Genomic DNA, 24,766 nt, shown 5'->3' with positions numbered 1-24,766 from the left:
TTATTCAGTGAAGTCAATTATTGGTCAACCCACGGGGAAAAACGTAACATTTTGGAGGCCCAGACGTCATCATTGGTTTATGACATGGCTACTAGTGACGGCCGGCATTATTTTCTTTCGGGCATGATTTACAACAGTATTAAAGAATTGTCCAGCCATTGATAATCCGCTTCGAAATCAAAGGTACCATGATGATAACAAAGTCCTAGCTTCATTTCGTGCCAATATCCAATCTCTTTGGGTGAAAGATCTAAGCAATTGAATTTGAATAGAGAGAAAATTAGAAAACCAAAGGTTTTGTACACATTGAAAGAAGGTATGAATATAAACGATGAGGTTACGTTCACTAACAATGAAATAGTACCTAATCTGAAGAAATGAACTGTAAACGTTCAACGCAGTTTCAAATATACCTACACAGTAGATCGAATGGACTGGCGCCTATCAGAAAACAACTTCTGCCCTGGCTACTACCACAAAGGGCGTTGGATTATATCCGACAGGCGTCAGTGCAGGAATCTTCAGAGAAAATTTCCTGCAAGGGCAAGTGAAAGGGATTACTAACCTCACTTTCGTAAGTTTCACACATTTTACAAATTGTCAAATCAATATTAAAATCAATTTTATCAATTCATTGTAGAGTTCCTCATGAAGAGCCAATAAAGTCTCGAAAGCTCGAACAGAAAAAAGAGTTCACTTTAAAAAAAAATCTGTTTTTCCGTTAATCAGCTGTAATTCCTATGATTACCATGAAAATCTAACCAGCAAGAACATAAATATTTTTTCATTAATATACATATACAAAATGATTAATGAAAGATTTTATTTACAGATAATCTTTTCCCACATTATCATATTGATGTACATAAAATTTTAAGTAATAACCTGAGCTTTTCTCGAGTTAAACAATTTGAATATTATATAGTTACAATTACAATTACAATATTAGTTTCAGTTCATCACTTATGTCGAGGATCCCGAGACGCACGCTTTTTTTTGATAATGAATTATGGGAAATCATTGATAATTTACCCATCAATGTGTGGCAAGTAATGTACTCTCAGCTAGACGGAGCTTCCGTTCATAATTATCGAATGGTTCGAGAGTGGTTACGTTGGATTGGTAGAAATATCCAATATGAACAATGGCCTCCTCGCTCTCCTGATATAACTCCAAAGGATTTACACTTCTGAGGAACTGACAAGAATAAAATTCAGTCTAGGCTCCCAAATCGACAAGAACTTCGTGAAAGAATACGGCAAGCCTGTCGTGAAATACCTATTCCAGAACAGGAGAGTGGCCAATAATAATAGAAAAGAATTGGATGATGTATCAGAATCGAGGGCCGCTGCCAGTTGTGAGAGACAATATTTGGAACTGACTTTCAATATTAGTGGTTATTTCATTTCCTGTTGAGTTCGCTTCATTGATTGTCACTTAATTTCGACCGATGTCTGTGTGTATTTTTAGTAACTAATAATAAAAATTTGAATTGTTTCATAATGAATGTTTTTCATTCTTATTGCTACATTATAACGGATTTATCATTTTTGTAGTCTCTTATATTAGTGTGATTGAAGTTAGCCAGATGGTTTTGTTGAGAAATTATTTTTTTCCTCGTCTATTACGACCAAACAAATTGATTTTACTCTGTATATATAACATTCCATATGTTTCCTTTCATACGTAGCTCAATAATTTTGCGGCACTCGGAATATTTCGAGTACTTCAGTTGAAGTCTTGTCAGACATTATTTTTTTCCTCGCCTATTACGTCCAAACAAATTGTTTTAACCCTGTATATAATTCCATCTGTATGTCTTCAGTTTTGCGAAATACAAAAATTCTTGTCACTCGAAATATTTCTGTTAGTTAATTGATAGTCTTGTTGAGAATTTTTTTTCTCGCCTAATACGGCCAAACAAATTGATTTGACTTTGTAGATATGAACTTCAATATGTCTGTTGACGGAAATTTTTTGACACAAAAAGGAATTTAGTTATTTTTGGCTCAGCCACACTTTCGTAACGAATCGTTAGCTATCATTTCGGTCAAACGAATTGATTCGACCCTGTTCATATGACCTACTCAATATATTCTCCCCCACGAAGTTCAATAATATTTGAAACTCGAAATAATTCAGGTACTTTTGAACTGTTGTCAGTTATTATTTTTTCCTCGCCTATTACGGCCAAACAAATTGTTTCGACCCTGTATATAATTTCATCTGTATGTCTTCATTTCGGCGAAACAATGTTTGGCACTTGAAATATTTCATGAACTTAACTTGAAATGTTATCAGATATTATTTTTCCCCGTGTAATACGGCCAAACGAATTGTTTTTACCCTGTATATAATTTCATCCTTACATCTTCAGTTCTGCGAAATACAAAAATTATTAGCACTCGGAATATTTGTTAGTTTACTGAAAGTCGCGTCGAGATATTATTGATTTCCTCGCCTATAACGCCCAAACAAATTGATTTGACATTGTATATACAGGGTGTCCCTGGACTTCCTCTTTTCCTCACGGGAATGTATAGATGGGGTCAAAATATCACCAGTACTTCATATAACTTTTTTTCCTAAAAGTCTTCTTAACCAAGTTACGGGCCCTCGAAGTTACAAAATGAAAAATGTTTTTCTTTGATAACTTTTCAAGTGAATATTCAAAATCATCCAAATTTTGGTAATTGACTAAACAAATAAATTCCGTCGATGAGCTTTCATGCAGGAGTTAGTTGTTTTGCTACAAAGTCAGGAACGGACTACCCCCGATGGTCAACACCCCAAAACTTTGAAATGACAAATATTTTTCAATATTTTTCAACAAAATAAGGTTACTTGGACAATTATATGAATAAAAGTACTCGTGTGGAAAGTCGATCGGAGCAACGAGTCTTGATAAAAATGTAGTTCTACTCGACGACATCAAACCCGCTCGTCCACCATTATTTGAAATGAATAATTATCAAAGCAGAAATAATAATGATAACGTTAATTCAACAACATTTATAACAGGAATAATACAAAGTATGCTAAAATGAAGTCGTAAACAAAAAGTACAGTACCTATATGGAAGTTTAAGTCACAATTGTGATAGCAGATATTTTTTCAAAAGAAATACCAAGTTCTGTAGATTCGTGGTGTTTTTAAAATAACAAGCTACTCTACTATGAAATATCGAATTCATTCCATATTTTGTATGTACATAATACGTGTGGAATAATCACGTTTCGTGTTGATCAGTTATCTGAATCTCATGAAACTCAACATTCGAATGTTTCAAATTCTTCTTCACAGCTAAACTGTTGAGGAGTTTCACTGATAATTATAATTTTATGGGAGAAATTCTTTAACACGAATCTAAATTTAGCTGAAAAAACGCATATCGGAAAAAATATTTACTATACTAATAAAAAGCAAACGAATGAACTACAAAAACGGCTGCACATGATCAGGTGAAAAATATCCAGAGAATAATTATGTTCCATTTCTTTCACAGATGTTGACAAAAAAACCTTTTAGAAAGTTTTGATAAAAAATGAGAAACTGGAATGCGATTTTGTTTTGTTGAGTGGTACGTTGTCATATGACTATCATTGTATTGTCAATATTCTATAGGATATTTTGAATTTTTTTGATATGGCCGAACAGTTTACATTCAATGAATATGCAGATATGCATGTATTTTATGGACGAGCATTTTGTAATGCTGCAGAAGCTCGTCGTCTGTATTCCGAGCATTTTCCCAATCGAACGGTACCGTCAAGAGAAACATTCGAGCGTGTCGATCGCAGCTTGAGGGAGACAGGTATGTAATAATTGATAATTAATTTGAGCACGTTGTTTTATTTCGATATTATTGTAGGTACAGTTTTGCCAAAACGAGGTGGTGAGGGCGCTCCTAGGACTGTACGTACCGTTGTATTGGAGGAAAATATTTTGGAAGCCATCGCTGATGATCCTTCAATGAGCGTCAGAAATCTATCAGAACAGTTCCATACATCCAAGTCCACTATTCATAGAATAATTAGGGAACAACTGCTCCACCCATTTCACATCCAGAAGGTACATGCCATGACACCTCAAGATTTTCCAGCACGACTGGAATATGCCAATTGGTTCATGGATAGGCAAAGAGAGGATATGACTTTTATTAATCGAGTTTTATTCACTGATGAAGCAGGTTTCAGTAGAGATGGAGTTATCAACTCTCATAATCTCCATATATGGGCCGAAGAAAATCCCCATGGGATATTGCAAACCAAACACCAACGGAAATTCAACGTGAATGTTTGGGCTGGTATCATAAGAAACCATCTTATAGGAACATTCGTTCTACAGGACCGATTGAATGGAGAACGTTATTTGGAGTTCATTCAGAACGATTTGAATGGACTTTTGGAACAAGTTCCATTGCAAACCCGAAGAGATATGTGGTTTATGCATGATGGCGCTCCTCCTCATTTTAGTTTGATTGTGCGTGACCATCTGAACCATATTTTCCACAATAGATGGATTGGTAGAGGTGGGCCATATTCATGGCCATCGCGGTCTCCGGATTTAAATCCATTGGATTTCTTTCTGTGGGGGCATCTAAAAAGCCTTGTTTACGCTACACCTATTCACACAAGAGATGCATTGTTGAATAGAATAACATTACATTGTGAAGCCATACGAAACGACCCTGGAATGCTATTTCAAGTACAGAGAGGGTGTCTTCGCAGACTAATAAAATGTATAGAGAGAGAAGGTGGTCATATCGAGCAGTTTCTGTAGCGGATTTTTCATTTCTGTTTGCTCTTGAGGCTCTTGAGTTTCGTTTGTTAAACGTGTTTGCATTATAAAAATTCCTTATGAACATTTTACCTATCATTTCCATTTCCCTCAAAAACTAATATTTTCGAATAATGGTAGACATCTCAGGATGAATGTTGTTGAATTAACGTTATCATTATTATTTCTGCTTTGATAATTATTCATTTCAAATAATGGTGGACGAGCGGGTTTGATGTCGTCGAGTGAAACTACATTTTTATCAAGCCTCGTTGCTCCGATCGACTTTCCACACGAGTACTTTTATTCATAAAATTGTCCAAGTAACCTTAATTTGTTGAAAAATATTGAAAAATATCTGTCATTTCAAAGTTTTGGGGTGTGGAAACCGATTTTCAAGCAACTTTTTCAATTAACTCATTTCGGTTTCATGAACGCGAAGCAAAATATCGAGAAATTACCCTTTTCACAGGAACGCAGTATAGGCTGTATGAAAGATACCTACCTATCTTAAGCTGGAAACAACTGAAATTGATTTATTGAAAACAATAACTACCACTTAAATTTTCATCTCATTGAATATTCAATTCCAAAAATAGCGAGTCAATTCAATTGTATTGTTTTGGCAGCTGACTGAAAGATTTATGTATTTTTAAAAGTTGTTCCGTTTATAATTGGAGCTGTATAGTGGCAACAGACCGGAAAACATCTGTCGAATACATAGTCTGGCAATAAATTGCGAGTGTGCATCGGATACATCATTTTATTTCACCAAATTAACCGAATCTGGAAATGATGAACTACAAATCCATTCACTCGGCCTCGGCGGATAAAGTAGAATATAGATTGTGACATTCATGATTTCGAATCTTGTATTGGTGATTATAATGACCGATATGTCTGTATTGAATCAAATTTAACTATTATTTTCAAGTAAGGTGAGATCTCAGTGACAATTTTTTGTTTCCATAGTTATTCTACCATCTTGATGGACAAAATTCTATAAAAAGTTCAATGTCTTTCATTTTAATTTATTGGTGTTGCTCTACTCATGTATTGATCCATATTTATGTCCATTATAGATATAGAGATACTTTAATTGACTACGTTATGTTGAAAACATTTGTAGCAAGTCACATTACATGAAATTGGTACATATAAGAATAAGGGCTAAAAATTACTTAACACTAATCTATAATAAGAAACTAGATGTTTAAGAACATTTACCTTCATAATAACTCATTGTTGTAACAATACAGGAAGCATAGTTATATTCGTTAATAGTGTGATCTGACTATTCATAGGTCATTTGAGTGCTTTCACATATCCCCTCCCCTCTCCGCTTCATCGATTTTAGCGGGATCTGACCGTTTGGCGGGAGTTGGTCGTGTTCCGCTTGATTATAGATTTCCATATGTTGCGTACCTCTACGCTAGCTTGGCTAAATGCATTGTTCGACAACATATATGCGGCTTCTTTGAATTTTTTTCTAAACCAGTGTTTCTCTTCGTGGATGATTTCAGCTTGAGACCACTTGATGTTATGTTGATGAGTTCAACATAGATTTTTTCATGGATTTCAAATCAATTTAAATCATATCAGACAATGGAAGTCCGAACTAAGAAATGCACCATGAAACATTGTCAACCACCCTCAAACTACCGGCATATTTCAAGATTCTAGATTCAGTAGCTTCGGCTGTACGTTAATATAAGAGTGTCAATCAATCAATAGGTACCCACTTATACAATTCTAGCTGTTTCCCGAGGTTTTATCCGCGTTGCCGTGGGAACCTACTCTACGTGTTATTCCAGGTCATGATATATCTATATACCAACTTACATTTACATACATTACATTCATCCATCCTCACAAACTTTACGCATTCATAACATTAGTAGGAGTAGGATAAGTAGGATTCCTAGTGTATTTCATTATAATCCTTACAGCTTTTGTTTGGTGATGGTATTCAATATTATATAAGTGAGTACCTTTTGATTGACTGACACTTCCATATTAACATACAGTCGAAGCTACTGAACCAAGAATTTTGAAATATGCAGGTAGGTTGTTTGTACAGCGTAAATGAACATCAAGAAAACACATCAGGAATTCTAGGAGTTAGAAGATTGTATTGGATTTCGTCAGTTTTGAAGATGAATACCTAAGGTTTAGGGTTGATAAAAAAATATTGTAAATAAATAATTACAATATGACGGTCTGTCACGAAACTTGATATGACAAACCAAATTCTACGCCAAAGGAAACCCTCGTTCATTGCGGGAGAGTTTTCAGTTTATTTGTACATCCCGATAGATGATGTTTTTATGATAGGGGATTATCATGCTCATTTCGTATCCATAGTGTGACAACCCTTCATTCCAGCATTTTAATTTTTCAATGAATCTATTATATTCATTACACACTCTACATTATTTTGTAATTTCACCTTTTTTGCAGTTACTATGCTTCAGCAGCTTTTCCAGTGGGTCCTACCCGACTGGTTCCACCAATCAAACGACAAAGGCTGATGACAACCGCAAGGAATGGCAAGAACAATCAATCACAAAAGACAACGACGATTCCTCCACTCGATCAACTGAAAGTTTACAGTAAGTGGATTGTTTACTTGAATAAATATATTCAGTTCATCCTGAAATTTATTTCATGGTTGATATTCTGTTATATTTGATAACAATCGAGCCTCCCAATAGTAGGTAGTTTCGAGTTCAACTTCAAATGTATGTGATAGTATGTAAAAGTATTTGTATCGGAATAACAGGGAAATCAAACCGAAAGTTGCATACGTACCTAATCACTCATAGAAAGAAAAAAGTATATGAGCTATACAGATTCTGGTTCGAAATCCCATGCTTTTTCTTATGGTCCTTTATGGACCTCCAAGTGGAACCTTGTGGAACTCCCAACCTAATTTATGATACAGAGTGACATCGGTAATTCACCCTAAGAAAAAGCAGGGGATTTTGAGACAGAATCTGTATAGCTCATATACTGAAGAAGTTTTCAGTGAATTCGAAATATTTCAGAATCCACTGGGTTATATCCTCGTTCATAATCGTACGAAAATTGATCACAGGAATAACAGAGACAGGAAAGGCAGCTCAGGTAATAGGGCTAAAACAGGTAGTTGAGCAAAAACAGGAAGTGGAAGACAGGTAAATGGGTGCATCCATCCCTATACATTAAGACACAGTGTTCGGATGGATTAGTAGTGTGAGGAAGATTTTATCTCAGGGCACTCACCCCAGGGGGGCATGGGAAGTGAATTAGTATAGTTGTAAAACTCCAGACATCATCAGAAGATGGCAAATGAGACTTTGCCGAAACGTTGTGAAAATAATCCTTATGAAGATAAAAACAGAACAAAATGAATATCCCGTGTGAACTGAAGTCAAAATAATTTCAAATAATTTTTCATGCAAATGAATGAAGTTAAAAAAAACTAAAAAACACTCTTTTAAAGAACATTGAACTGAAAAGTTGAAATATTATTTTTAAATAAGCTCAAAACAATAACCAACGAAAAATACTAGTATTATTGTGAAAAAAGCGGCAGGCGCTTGATATACAAAAAATATGGCACAAAGTTCATTTTTATAAAAATTGCTTTTAACTTTTTAGTTCGATGTTCTTTAAAAGCGTGTTTTTTACTTCTTTTAAACTATATTTATTTTTCATTTTCGTGTTTTTTAGTCTTCTTAAACTATATTTATTTGGGATCAATCAGCCGTACGTAGTTTAGAAAAATGGTAGGCGCGCAAAGGAGGGTTACAAATAAGGCAGCAGGCGAGCGTCTCATTAAAAAAAATCCTTTTTTGAAATGAAGGAATACATGTAAAGTGAGTTCGAATTAAATCAAGGAGGTTACGTACAGCGCCATCTGCCCACGAATAGATCAAGCAATAATGTCGATAATTCTGTCAAATACAGATTCCGAGCCTGAAAGTTACAAACAAACAAACATAAATACATACAGCTGAAGCTAATAAAAGCGTGTTAAAAAAAACATCAAATTTAAATTTCATTTATATCTACTATAAAAAAAAACTCATTTCATAGTAGTAAGCAATATGATGTTTGGATCGTGTTCGTCATTGAACTAGCGCCTCATTCTACTCATGAGGTACATTTTCAATATTTAATTAGATTGAGATTAATATAGAGTGCTCATTACGCTTGTTAACTGGCATACGAAGGAAAGATAATTTCCATGGAGACTGCTGGTTCTTGAAATTAGAAGCGGGAAATTTGATAAAAGATAATGACCTTATGCAGGCGTACCCCTCAGTGTGAAATATTCGAAAAAGCTCACATCAAAATGAATGGATGTTTAAATTTTTATATTCTAATTTTTTTATCGCAATTTATGTGGTTAGGTGTTTAGGTGTCATGGTGCAATTTCATACGAATATTTGTTTTATAGTGTAAAGAACCGATAGCCAACGTTCATTGAAAAAATATGTTTGAGGAGTATCTAAAACAAACATTTTTGATTAATGTACATATTTCTCAAAAGTTTTTAAATTCATATTTGTTTCAATTTGACACTTGAGAGGGTATTTGAGAAGTTATTTGTCAATCCAACGTAGTAATAACATTTTTTTATGAGGACCTGACAATAAATTTCATATGTTTGATATTTGATACCAACGAAATTGACATTTACTCTCATATATAATAATAATTATAATAATAATAATAATAATTCAATTAATCCTTCATGATCACAAGTTGATATAGGATACGTCGACATTATTCATACATAAAAATCTTTACAAAACGTGAGATACAACAAATAAATACATGAAAGTGTCACATAAACACAAGAAAAAAAAATACAATACATTCTCATCGACTTAGATATTCAGCGACATTGTAAAAAGAACAGTTGATTAGGAATTTTTTCAGGGTTTGTTTGAAATTCATTTCTTTATTTTCCCTTTTTATGTAATCGTGAAGATTATTAAAAAGCTTTGCTTGTCCGTAGGATGGACTGTTCTCATGTTCCAACCTAATGAAGTTACAATTTCTTGTTCGATATATATGAAAATCTGAATTGCGGAGATGATTGTGTGAATTTTTTCTAAAATTCAGGATGTGAGAATAAATTACGGCATAATAAACATTCAAAAGCTAATCAGTACTGAGTGTAGATGAAAGTTGCCGTATAACATAATAACCACAGTTCACTTCCTTCCTTGCATGACTCACAGCTGACTCCCAAGTCATGTTACTATCAACATAGGTACCAAGGAATTGTCTGACGAAATCACATCACGGCTACTTACTCTGACTCGAAAATCGGTAATTTTTCTGACAGTTCTAGAGTAGAACTGCATTAAAATAGTCTTACTGGGATTTACAACCAAGGAGTTTTTGCGGCACCAATCTGTAAATGCGACAAACAGCTCATTAAGTTTAACTTGGAGGAAACATTGAGTTATACGAAAGGAGTAACACTTTCAAAACTACTTTTATATAAACATTGATTTATAGATCAATGTTCATATCAAAGTAGTTGTTTCAAATCTATACATCTTTGTGAAACTTTATTGTGAAATTATTTGCTGTCATCAACTCCTAATTTTGAAAGTTTCCCACATTTTTGTACAAAGATGGAGAAGTAGAAAGCTAAAACGTTTTCTCTGTCTCAAAGTTTATTGCCTCCTGAAGAAAATACTCACTCCATTCAATTCAAATGAAATTTTATTTTATCATTTTCCATTTTCCTTGTTGATTGATTCTCCTTCCTCCTCCGCCACTGATAATTCCAATACATATCTTATTTCAGACAATTAACTTACTTCCTCTTTTACAGGTAATCAAGACATATTGATCTGTGGCAACTGCAGAGAAATGTTTTCCGAGTTACACGATCTCCTGGAACACAAAAAAACCTACTGTAAATTGCGTTTCACCTGTAAATGTGATTCGAATAAATCTAGTAAGTCTTGCTTCTCTTAAGTTTGTTGTCTGTTTCCTGAACATTTTCTGTAAGACGACCACCTGTGCCTATTCGTAAATTCCCTCAGAATTAATCCCTAAATCCTACTTTATTACTTACCGGGATGCGAGTCATTCAAAGGGTTCCTAGCTGGTTAACCACTTAGGGCTTGATAACTTTTATCAACATACAATGGGCTTCTGACTGCTATCAGTTCGCTTTCCTCTTGAGAAACAAGGCCATTGTTGGGAAGGAAAGCCCCGTTGAACACATTATTATAACATGCATAACCATTAGTTTGATGAAAACATTTAAATTCTATGGATTGACAGTTTTTGTTCATTCATAAATGTTTCTCGACGGAACGAATAAAATAATACTAAAGAAAACAAACAGACAACCACCCATCATTGATAATGAGTATTCAAATATCATTTCATATCCACTGAACAGTTCACAAACCCGCAAAACGTATTTACCTATACGGGATATGTTGAAAAAAATGAGATGAATTTGAATTTTTCTCAAAAAATTGATTTTTTGATCAATTTCTATGGTATCCCTTTCGAAGTAGTGCCTCTCAGATATAATACACTTGTGGCAGCGTTTTTTTTTCCAATTCTCGAAACAATTCTGATATGCACTTTCCAGTATGTCCTTGAGCTCTCTCAGCTCTTCGGTTTTTATCTTCTCAATCGTCGTAAAGCGCCGTCCTTTCATGAGACACTTTGAACTTCGAAACAGAAAAAAGACCCAGGAGGCCAAATTTGGTGAACACGGTGGCTGAGGCATGATTACGATGTTGTTTTTGAGAGTTTTCGATGACAATTCATGTTTATGATAAGCATGACATGATGCTGCTGTCAGCATTGGCTCCAGACGAGGAAACTCCTCAACGGTTCACAGTAGGGACATGAAACTTCGCACGCTATTGTGGTATGGTTGACAGTTAGAAGGTCTATCTGGAAATTGCTGCCACCTTCAGGGTTCGCTCCAAACCAGAGAACTCCTCAACAGTCGGCAGTGGAGACTCGAAATATGGCATCCCCGTTCGGATATGATAGACGATTGGTGGGATGAAATTGCAATCACATCCAGGGTTGACTCCAAACTAGGGATCTCCTCAACGGTCAACAGTGGTAAATGGCATAAGAAGCTTGCCATTATCAGTGTAGTTTGGCGAGATGGGCGTCAATAGCATTTGTTTGCAACCTGTCTAGGAGAAGGAAAACTCCAAAATCAAATCCGGAACGATGTTTCTTCAGGCACAAGTAAGCTTCAAGCTGAAACAAGTGGCGCTGATATTACCAAATCACTACCCGAGTCAAGGTGAGGCCGTGCCGAGGGCTGAGTGGCATCACTGTATAAAATGACGTCGTGAACGTACCGCCTCAGAGCATCTGGGCGAACCCTGTTATATATTAGCTCTTACCCTTCTAAACGAAGTTCTGGAAGGGTTGACGAATTTCGGTACTCGTGTGCACATTATGGGAAATGAAGAAACAACACAGAGAAAAAGAATGTAAGAGAAGAAGAAGTTGAAACGCCTAGAAAAATTTGCCAATGAGAGCGCTGACATGAAACATGTAACAATGATGCACTGAATGAAATGAATACACTAAGAAATATATCTAGCGAAAATTAAAAAATATAAAATGAATTATTATAAAAAAAATTGAAGAAAGCTTTTATTCAACCCCTAAAAAGATAAAAATAAGATTTGAATTCAATTGAATATTGAGATTTAGCTTCATTGCTGCACGATGTAAATTTGAGTAATATTTTCCTTTGAAATTTTTATTATCAACTTATAACGGCATTACACAATGTATATGATATAAAAACATTTTCCATAACGTTTCCGGACGCAAAAAAAATATGTTTAAAAATCGTCTCAGGAATACGTCACTTGAATATTTTGATGTACTTATGTTACACCCTGTATAACTAATTTTCAATTCTTAAACTACCTTCTCATCTCAAATTTTCATTAAAATAGCATATCACTCGTCACTTCAAAAATGTAATAACACAGTTCAAATGACTTCAATAGATCGTATGCTAAACTGGATTGTATATTTGAATGATTAGAATGGAATAAAATTCATATATATTAGGTCCGACTTCCATTGCCAAAAAAAATGTTAACATACCCTGAAATATATTAGAAAAGGGGGAAATATTATTAACATAAAGCAGGTTATAAAAAAATATTAGGACTGAAATATTCAAATTAGTTAATTGAAGAAATGAAAAAATATCTAATAATTTAAAGAATAAACAATCAGTATGAATCTCAAAAATATAAGGACCCTAATTTGTAGGTATTGGTATTGTAGTCTGAAATGGAAATTTATTGATAAATTTGTCGAACAAAAGTTGAAATAAAAATAATATATAAACAATGGGAACAAATAATGAAGTTTTCGAATGGATACATGAATAAAAATTATGGAAAATTGAAGAAATGAGAAAAAAGATTTGAAACGAAGGTACCTCACGACGTTTTGATTGTTAGTATCCACATTCATCTTCAGATAATAACTTAAGACTAGAGTGGTAATTAGATAGAAAAAAAAAGGAAATTCAGGCGTCTTTAACGTTTCAAAATAGGATAAACATATAGGCTAATATTTTAATTTTTTCAACTCGTCTGACTTGTTCATTTATTCAAAATCTCAAGGAAATACTGCAGATCATTACGTTTTTCCGTATTTGCAACACAGGCAAAATGTCTCTAATTCATTCTTGCATTATCTGAAATTAAGGTCTCGTTATTTGGTTCATGAGTCTTTCAAATGGATGTTAACCGTTGGGAATTACTCGTGAAACGGTAAGACCTCGTTGATCTTTAGCTTGCAGGAGTTTTGAATCCTGAGGCTTGTCGTTCGTGAGGGGGCGACAGATTGTTAACGAAAAAACCGATTTTTTCAAACAGAAATAACCTTCTCATTCTGACCCCTGTTTAGTCGAAACAGTTCTTCAGTTTTTTGAGTTGGATCTTCCATAATTGTTTTTTGCATTTTCTGATTTTGTTCTGCATCAATGATGTTGATTGCTCGATAATCGATTCAAAGCCCATATATAGCTGATGACATTTGGCTGACATGAATGTAGTCGTGATATTCAATCTATTTATGTTTATCATTTCATCCAGTTCTTTGATATTTCCAGACCAACCGAATGTCACTCTTGAGTTTATCGTGAAAATATGTAATGAGCGTGAGTTGTATAGATATTTTATGGAGACTCTACCTCGAACATCTCATCAAATATCATTTCTCTTTTTCTTGCGACATGCCTAATCTTTCCATAGCCATTCGAACACTGTCAGTGTGTTTTTTCATCTTCTTCTGTCTCAATATAAAAGGGGATATACTCTCGAACACTTTTGTAATGTTGAAGCGATTTTCCAAAGGTTTACTACTGAAATAATATTGAATTTTTCAATATCATTCACGTAACTCCACCTCCTACTCCTCGAGTCCGTACTTACTCCTCACTCCTTACTCATTACTTCCCAACAACACATGAAATTGGAAAAAAGTTGAAAGTAATGGTGATAGTTCATACTCTGCTACACTAAAGATTTTTTTTCTTTATTTTAGAATCCCCCGATGATCACTCTTCTGCGTCACTACTGTGTGTTCAATGTAAAGATTCTTTTCAAAATGCTTGGGACTTAATGGTTCATGCACAAGCGGCACATATGTTGAATATCTACGAATTAGGAATACCTGCGCTTGGAAACTGTTCGTCTTCACCTACGTCTCCTAGAGACAACCATTCTCCAGATAAAGTAAGTGTTAAATGTATGTTTCTCAACATCCAAACTGAATAAATGAATCCAAAACAAATACTGTTCCCAAACACCAGAACTGTTACACTCGTCTCACGTAGTACTATTATTCTACTCCTGAAAACGCTAAAACGCGTGTCTAGATACAGCTTATCAAATGTGAGAAGAGCTTTAAAATTTTGATATGGCGTCTATTCCTAGATTTGACAAGCTGTATGTTTTGCGGTTCTGGCGTTTTGGGGCAGTAATTATTGTTTTGGTTTAATTTTAGTTCTACTTTTTACTATGGATAAATGCTGTGGAGAAAAACTGAAGTTACAGAAATTTACCATGATTTGTTTTACATCGATGATGACTTCTTAATAAGTGAAATTCGAAACTTCTGGCGTGAACCAAGTTGTTAAGGCGAGAGAAAACTGTTTTCAAAAGGTGATGACCTCTGTTTTTGTGGATATCAAATGTCACATATTTTCCCAATGATATTATCAGTCTGTTTTCCCTTTCCAGTTTTTGATAACAATGTATTGATAATTATTGCCAACTGCACTAAGTAATGAATAGCTTCGGGGAATCGAATTGTGTTACCTATGAAGAAATTCGCAAACCTAACACAACCGCCTACAATGTCTGTCCTCACGTGTCTGTCCACGTTCGAGTCGCATTCTCGGCGATGGCGTTTCATTGCTTAGACCACCCCTCTACCCTCGCGCATTGTCTCCCGTCGTCTTAAAGTAGGCGCGATGCGTAATGACTCACTGCGTTAATTTTATCGTGATAAGTTTCAAACCATTCGTCCGTTATCTACATCAAATATCAAAAAGACGCAATTGTATAAATTTTTTTAAGAATATGACAGATATTCGAAAATGTGCATTTTGAAAAAAGTATACAATTTAATTGTATTTATGGCTCAGTACTTTCCATACGGTGGCTACCACATAAGAGATAGATATATGCTATCGAGGGGTTTTATTTTGAACTATTTAAGATAAACATTCTTACGGTGTCTACATTATCTCCAACGATATAGGCAGCGCACGCTCTCAGGGAACAAGGATTTTTCCGTCTCACTTAATACTTATCGTTATATTATGACCAAAATCACGCAAAACCTTTGTAATTCTAAATCCGTTCATTACTGGAATCAAGTCGCAAAACCAAACCGTTATTTGTAACACTTCGACACGTGTTTCAATTACCAAGTGACCATCTTCAAGAGGAAGAATAATCAAGATGTATAATCTTCCTCTTGAAGATAATTCATTGGTGATTGAAACACGTGTAGAGGTGTTGAGAATAACGTTTTGGTGGTGAAAGTAAACTCCAGTAATATTTATTACTACACCAAAGGTTCCAAACAGTGCATCACAAATAAATCCGTTCAGTCGTTTAGGCGTGAAAGAGCCACAAACATACATTCATACATACTTTCACATTTATAATATTGGTAGGATATATTGATTTGTTTATTGAATAAAACCAAACCTATAGGAAAATTAATAAATACGACACGTTACTGTTGAACACAGCATTTTACGCAGTATTGGAGCAAACTAAAAGTTTTCCTTTTCCACACCTGTATACAGTTTCTCTGTTAATAATTCATCAACGATAACTGATAAAGTTCAGTGTACAATTTTCATTATGTGTTTCGCTATGTAATAGCTTCCTCAGGCGAGAATGCAATCTTCTCGCTTGAATTTTCACTGAAAATTGATTTTTATTAAATATTGGCCATTTCGATTCAACCGATTTTTCATTTTCCAGATTGAGGACGATAAATAGCTCTAGAAACAATCAGTTGTTGATTTATGACCATGATTTTACAACTTTCCTTTTTCTTTTTCAGCATATTTGGTTTTGTTGCATGAGTAGTGCTCGATATAATGAAGAAGTAAAATTTTAATTTGATTTAGCTTTTTTCACCTTCTCGTATGTAGTATAAATCATTCGCTAGTATCACTGAATAGGAACCCTCAGGGTTTTTGCGCCCTGTGATGTTAATTTGAAAGCAATCGCCACACCTCAGGAAAGTTTGACACACGTCACCACAAAACATTTCAAAAAGTTCGCTCAAAATTCACAGTAACCGACTCACATTTCCAAATTATTATGAGTGACCCAACCCCAATAAAAAGTGATTCCGATGTCAGTTCAAACTCTTCTTGGGAAGTGATAAACGAATCCGACAATTCATCTCACAGTTCTCTGGATGATCTGCTCGACGAAAAGAAGCTGGACAATGACAACGTCACTGGAGAGATTTACAAAGACGTCAATGAAGACACTTTCGTCACCATTCCTGAAGTTGAAGTAGACCTTGAAGCTCAAGCCGACACCAGTGATTTCCGTGTTATCGATGAATCGTCAGAAAAAGACAATGTCCATCACAAACTTAAACATGCTATCAAAAAAAGGTGGTTCAAAACAAGAGGAAGAAAAAAAACTATCCCCACATCTTTGAGTTCATTATCCATAATTGTTTCAGTCCTCACACTCACAGGCCTCAGTTTTTTGTGTTTATTATTCCCAACCACCAACGAATCCAAACCTATTGCAGAGTTACAGGAAGCGTTTTCGAAGTTATCAAATATGCAGGCACAAAAATTTGAAAACAACTTCAATAACAGTCTTGAAATTTTCGACCTACCTCGATTAGAAAAAAATTTCATGAACTATCAACACATAATGACAGATAATTCAAGTTTTAATGAAGACGAATTATGTGCAGTTGAAGAAGAATTAGATAATATCACCAAAGCGTATGAGTTACCTGTCAACTCGATGAATAAATTAATGAAAAATGTCATGAAATCCTCAAAACAATCCAATAATAATGATGAAACTGGACAAAAAACTTTTTCCCGACGAGGTGTTCGTAACGAAACTATATCTATAATTAGAGATCTAAAAAAAAATTTATGGAATCCACGACTTCACATACTCTTGTGTACAATAATGAAGGACCTCTATATTCTGAAACTAATCAAAGAATTAGATGGAAATCAAACCCTGAGTGAAAAATCCAAAGATAAGATTGCCAAGAGGATCAAGAAGGGTTCAAAGAAAGTTGAGAAAACCAATAAAATCAAAAAAGATATCACCAATAGGCTGAAACTAAAACAGAAAACACTGAAAAAGAAGGCCGCCAGTACAAAGATAAGTAAAAGTGAACAACCCATGACAAGTTATTCAAAATTATCCTTCGAATATCAACAACCTTCCTTGGCGAAAGCGGACTCTGAGGTAGAAAAGCAGCTGAACACAAAATTTGATAACGAGATGGAATGGAAAAGTGAGTGCGAGAGGAGATTTCAGGAGCTGGACTTCAGATGGGAATCAGTAGGGCAGAACCATCGTCAGAAAATCCAACAAATCAAAGAAAAATTCAAGCATGAGCTGAATCAAGTTAGAGAAAATGAGAAACAATTGCCAGTAAGGAAAGAAAGAATGAAACTCATCAGAGAAATATACATCCAACGGCTAAAAAACGACAGAGAGAGATACTTATATCACTTAACGAAATTGCGAGATGAGCGACATAAGCTTATGAACGATATTTGCCGGAGAAAAAAGGCAATCAAAGACTCTAGAGATGCAGCAGTAGGGAATTATGCAATTTTATTACCAGAAACCTATAATTTTCAGCAAAAGTTAGAAAATATGAGGAATCGGGAGTATTCTAAAGAACTCAACGTATCCTCCTTCGTAACATCATCGTTTCCGTCTTTGAGTTTCGAAAAATTGAAAGTTTTCGGTGGAAATGAATCTAGTCCCAGCATCCTAGAAAGTGATGGTACATTCCTCATCCCAAATCAGACACGGGATAATTATCACAAAGAGAGAGTACACAATTACTATGAAAGTAAAAGTAAATATTTAAGAAAGAAGTCCAAAAAAGATAACACATCGAAAGATTTGGTAGGTGCAGAAAACACCACTGAAACCGATACCTTGCGATATAATGTTACCCCAGTGAGTACACCAGTTTTCAAAAATTCGGTGATTGAAAATCTAGAAGCAGAAAATGGAGAACAATCTACAAGTGAAACGGAACCTCTGCTTGAAGATAGAACTCTCGAATCAAACCGTAAAAGAAAAAATAAAAATGAAATGTATGATTTACTTTTCGATGAGAATGGAGAAAGAATCAAGAAAGCTGAGTCGACCAAGCAATACAAAATCAAAAATCAGCTTTCAATTCCAATTATAAGTAAGCAAAGTTCGAAAACATTTCCGAAGAAAATAATGCTTTTCAAAGGCAGGCTTTAAAGATGAAATGTAAATTTACAACATTAAAAATAATTTCTTCCGCTGAATACTTTTTTTGTATGTCAATACCTGGATGATGAAGGAGGAAAGCTATCGATATATTTTTTGCCGAACCCATGCCAAAAGTTGATATTATTTTTTATCATTCATAATAAAGTGAGCAATCTTCATTTTTTCTCTCAAATTGATATCAAAATATCAAATTCCTTCTCCTTCTTCTCTTTTTCTTAAGGTATTTGAATCAGGAACTGAAAATCAAGAACTCATGATGCTCATTATGATTATTATTCATACCAGAAAATATAAACAGACGGGTGTGACGTTTATTTAAACAACTCAGATGAATTGAACATGTTTACTTTGATATGTAAAATGCAGAAGGTAATCATTATGAAATGATATATGAAATTTCAGTCCAAATTTCAATTAGGTTAATATACTAGGTGATCGTTTCATATACGAATACGGAAATATTCACGAACAAGGTTACTGATTTTAAAATTGAAAATCTCACTGTTCAATATTTTAATGAAATTATATAAAAGTGATTTCAGAAAAAAGTGGTCTGAGATATTTCAAAAAGAACGATACATTCGAAGTTTGTCCAATTCACTTCCACTGACGGAAGTTATGAACAACTTTGTCATTTCAAATATTTTTATGAAAAGTTTTTTTTTACGTTGTGTAAATCATCTACCTAATTCCCTAATTTTTTTAAATGGTATTCATTCAATTATTCAGAAAACAAAGCGTCAGTGTACTTAGAACTGTGTTAATTTTCACAAAGTTGTCGTGAAAATTTCAAATAATAATATACCCAACAAACTGTATACCTAACAAACTCAACAAATCAGCTCATTACTAAATTTGAATAAGGTTAAATCCCAATTATAGAATCTGGAGAAAAATTTTACCCAAGCTGATTATTTTCTGTAAACCGAATATCAAAAATATACAGTGCATTCCATTTAAATCGAGCCACCCTGAATAACTTTTGGTAAAATGATTTTCAGGATAAATAATAAAACACGTCAACAATAGTATACAGGCGGACACATTTTGATGTTACTTCCCCTATCGCACCCCCAGAGCATGGATCACCCTATATTGTTTCACATCATCATATGCTTCATGATGAGCAGATTTCAAAAAAGCATAAAACGTATGGTCTGAACTTATGGTTCGGGAGCTACAAATTATTTGAGTTGAAAACGAGCCACCCTGAATAACTTTTGAAACAATGATTTGCAAGAAAAATAACAAAACATGTCAACAATTATACAGGAGATCACATTTTGAAATATTCGTTCTAGAGACAAATATGGAAGCAATAAATCAGGAAAAGAGATTTTTTTATCAATTTCTGAATCAAAATCTGATGACTGGACAATGAGAAAAAAAATATTCTTTAGTAAATGTTCAAAAACGTTTCCACCAACTTCCATACAATGGTACAAACGAGCTTCCATTGCCGCCTTCACATGGTTGAGAATCTCGGGAGTTATTCATCTGCAATGTCTCATGATATTCTCTCTCAAATCTTCTAATGTTATCAATTATATCTCATACACCTCAGACTTCAAATGACCCCATAGAAAGACATCTACAGGAGTGAGATCCGGAGACCTTAGTGGCCATTCTGTAGGACCTCTTCTGACAATCCAACGACCTGGAAAATGATCATCCAAAAATTGTTGCACTGGAGCTGCATAATTAGGAGGTGCACCATCCTGCTGAAGAACTATTTCGTTTTCGAATAAATGTATATCCTCCTCAATTACCCTATTGATTCACGGTAATATTCGATTTTCTAACATATCCAAATACTCATCACTAGTCAAATTATCATTGATAAAAAAGGTCCTATGATGTGGTAACCTAAAATTCCTGCCCAAACATTCAGTTCTTGAGGTCTTTGGGTATGAAGTTGAAGGTATAAATGGGGTTTCGTATCACTGCAATATCGACAACTTTGCCGATACACCTGAACATTCAAACTAAAAGTACATTCATCCGAAAAACAAATTTTATGCAAGGAATTCTGATGCAAGTTGATCCGTTCAGTGAGACTTTCACAAAACTCGATACGTCTATCGAAATCATCTACGTTCAATTCATGAACTAGTCTAATCTTATATTGATTGAAATTTGTACTTATGAAGGATCCTGAAAACATTTGTACGACTGATTCCTCATTATCGAGATAACTTAGTATGAGATTACGAATTTTCCATCAGTCCAACGTGCCCTAAAACTGCAGCAGTACAAATAGCTTCATCGTTGACAACTTCTGAACGGTTATGCTTTTTATAGTTAACAGATCCAGTTTCCATAAATTTGTTCAGTAATTCCATATTCCTGGATGATTATCATTGAACATACGGGCAGCAGCTTTACGATTCTGGTAGTACAAAGTCACTATTGCAATCCGTTTTCGAAGCGTATAAACCATTGCTTCTCAAGAATTCACAAAAACAGAAACACTAATTGTAACTTCACCTGGTAGATAATCGTCATTGTAGAATGAGACAAATACAAAATGAAGAGAATATCGAATTCAAACGTAACTAGGCAAAATAAAACTTTTTTGAAGTATACTTCACAAAAACACCTATGAAACCTATGTAACAGATTGTACAGAAGTGCATTCAGGTTGGCTCGTATTCAACTCAAATAATTCTTAGCTTCCAAACTATGAGCTTCAGACCATGGAACATCTGATAATGCAAAATAATTGATCAATTTAAAAAAATGGTCTGGGAGTGCGATAGGGAAAGTACGGTCAAATGTGAATATGCCAAAATGTGTCCCCCTGTATACTATTGTTGAGCTGTCTTTTTATTTTTCCTGAAAATCATTTCTCCAAAAGTCATTCAGAGTGGATCGTTTTCAATTCAAACAATTTGTAGCTCCCGAACCGTGAGCTTCAGACCATATGTTTCATACTTCATTGAAATCTGCTCATCATGGAACATCTGATAATGCGAAACAATATAGGGTGATCCATTTAAAAAAATTGGTGACATGCCCCGGTGGGTGCGATGTGGAAAGTAATATCAAATGTGAATATGTTGAAATGTGTCCCTCTGTATACAATGGTTAACTTGTTTTTTCATTTTTCCTGCAAATTATCGTACCAAGTTATTCAGGTTGGCTCGTTTCAAATGTAATGCACTGTATATCATTTCATTGTAATAAAAAATGGAACTTCTTAAAATTCACGATACAATCATTCTGTTCTGAATATAAAATTGAAAAAAATTGCTTTTGTCTGATTTCTGTTTTATATTTGTCACGACCAGTTTCGGTTTGTTAAACCATTCTGAGTTTACTTGAGTTACAAGTAACGGTTTAACAAACCGAAATCGGTCGTAACAAATAAAAAACTTAGTAGAAATCAGACAAATGTTATTTTTGTCATCCTATATTCAATATGAATTCCTACAAAATAGGTAACTCATCAATCGAACAGAGTTTTTTCCAATCCTCGAAGAAGTTCTGATATGCACTTTTTGGTACGTCCTTGAGCTGTCTCAGCGATTCGGATTTTTCCCCTCAGTTATCGTGAAACGCCGTCCTTTTATCGATCTGTTCAATATTGGGATTAGTTAAGAATCGCAGGGAGGCAAATCTGGTGAATACGTTGGATGAGAGATGATTGGTGTATTGTTTTTGGCCAAAAGATTACCAACAAGCAATGTCGAGTGAGCAAATGCATTATCGTGTTGCAAAAGCCATGAATTGTTTTTCTACAATACCGGAAGTTTCCTTCATATTGCTTCTTGCAAGCGGCGCACTACTTCAAGATAATGCTCCTTATTGATCGTATGAACATGTGGCAAGAACCCCTGATGTAGTACGTTACGGTAATCGAAGAAAACAGTGAGCAAAACTATGACATTTGAACAAATTTGGCGTATTTTTTTTGGTTTTGTCTCTCTTCGGCTCTTCCATTGAAACAATTCAAGAATGATCTTCAGTTCAAAATACCTTAGTGGCATACCATGTTTTTCTTTGAAAACAAATTTGCATGTCCCAACAGGTTTCGGAGCAATATATAAACAGTCAGTTTTTAAGACAATCTTAAACACCCCGAATCTCGGGAAACAAAGCTTTTGGGGATGAAAGTTATCTTGTAAACTATCATTATTTTTTCATGCAAAATCAACCCCTGAAATTTGTCGCACTTATTCACTAACACCCTTTATACAGTATTACACATATACATATTCATCCTTGGGTGGGCTTATTAACGAGAGAATTATATAGGGTGACCTATTAGAAATGAAATAGCACCGGCTTTGTAATAACAAGTGGAGTGGTTATGGTAATTGAATTTGTGATTCATGAATAATCACATCATTAAGTTATAATTGAAGTTCAGTACGGTCCTGTCTGAAAATGTTATTCTTCATCAAAATAAGTGTAGTAGTTTCATTAGTAATTTTTATCAATCATTCACCATACTCGTATGTATAAAGCAGGAGTCAACAAAGTCAAGTAATATATTCCGGAAATTGAAAAGGTCTAATCGGATGGTATGTATTTTCGTAGAAATATATTTATCAAAATTAAGTTCTTTATAAGGTCGTAGCGGCTGAAAAATTAAGGTAGAGTTAATCAACATTAATTATGCTCGCGGGTATAATATTTTACAATACAAACTTGAAACAGACATGATCATTAACTTAAGGTATAATTTCAGCTTCCATTAGGATGGAAGAAAAATAAATTTGAGTTGCATGACACTTCAATCTTGAACCATCATATTCGTTCAGATTGAGAAAGTCATATGCGAGTTGCTTCGAAATATGAAATAATGAATAATCAATTTAACCCTCTCATGTAGAATTTAAAATTCAATAGTATCAGAATAAACACTGATTTTTATATTTGCTTTGATAGAACCTTCAGTGACGTAGAATATTTTATGTTTGTTATAAAAAATACTTTCTATTACGATTAACACAAGAAATGCATATCATTTTCCAAAGCAGAAAGTTGTAAATTCCGTACACATGCACTGTGCACCGTGAAATATTATACACTGCCATTTCCGCATTCATGTCAAATGAAGAACGATTTTCACCTAAAGCTCCTGATGATAAGACAGTCTGTTAAATCAGCAGTATGTTGAAAACGAAACAGCATCTACTAATGGAATAATTGGTGAAAATTCAAGAAATCGTACGTGCTATTATTATTAGTGCCAATTGCGGTACTGGTAATCAACATAATTAGCTATTGAGTTGTTAAATATGTAGTTTTAATTTGAATGATTGAGTGTATTTTTGATTTGACAGTAGCAAAAGTATGATATGCTACTCGTTCAGATAATTTTGCTGGTCAAATCTAGAGAGGTCCTTCAAAGTCTCGGCTTAGGACCTCCCCTTAACCTCAATCTTTCAGTGTCCACTTTGGTGAAGTATAGAACGCTACAGAAGCCTGTGCTCTGAAAAAATTGCATTCGAATCGAAATTGAAACGAAAAGTTTTGTTTGGTCAAGGGAGAGAAGTGATTGTTTTTTTTTTTTTTCATACAACGAGAAGCTAATAGTGGCTTAAGCATGGACCTGAAAAAATTCCAAGAGCGTTGTACAAAAGCGGCGGGTTAAAGTTTGGGTAACATTAGAGAAATAGTTCGTGAAATGAACACAATTGAAAATGGTGAATCATTCTCTTTTTCAACGTCTAATAAAAAAAGACATAGAAAAGCATTAAAATGAAATTTTGATGATTTCGACAAGGCCCTTCTTCGTCGATATATAATCAATTATTACATTACTGAGAAAAAATTCCCACCTTACGCCGCATACATAAAAAATTGATTGACGGAAATTCTAACAAGGAATCGATCTCATGAGTCCCTGAGGAGAGTGACATAAAGGAATACCGTGAAGAAGGTCATAAAATCTAATATATAAAAATGGATGTTTGTTGGTTGGTTGGTTG

At 34.4% G+C, this 24,766-nt stretch overlaps 1 protein-coding gene across 1 annotated transcript in view; it reads left to right on the top strand.

Moving 5' to 3' along the window:
* The window catches only part of LOC111509913 (heterogeneous nuclear ribonucleoprotein C), a 650,389-nt gene that overhangs the window by 577,010 nt on the left and 48,613 nt on the right, over positions 1 to 24,766 (top strand). The window contains 3 exon segments of the mRNA XM_074171869.1: positions 7,240 to 7,391; positions 10,619 to 10,744; positions 14,353 to 14,543. Of these exon segments, the coding sequence (XP_074027970.1) occupies positions 7,240 to 7,391; positions 10,619 to 10,744; positions 14,353 to 14,543 (469 nt within the window).

This window comes from Leptinotarsa decemlineata, unplaced genomic scaffold (assembly GCF_025532065.1).
Source record: "Leptinotarsa decemlineata unplaced genomic scaffold, Ldec_3_MD MMD2_tig00000035_RagTag_RagTag, whole genome shotgun sequence".
Classification (NCBI taxonomy): Eukaryota; Metazoa; Arthropoda; class Insecta; order Coleoptera; family Chrysomelidae; genus Leptinotarsa; species Leptinotarsa decemlineata.
The sequence above is the reverse complement of the archived record's forward strand: the minus strand, read 5'-3'. Positions and strand labels throughout refer to the sequence as shown.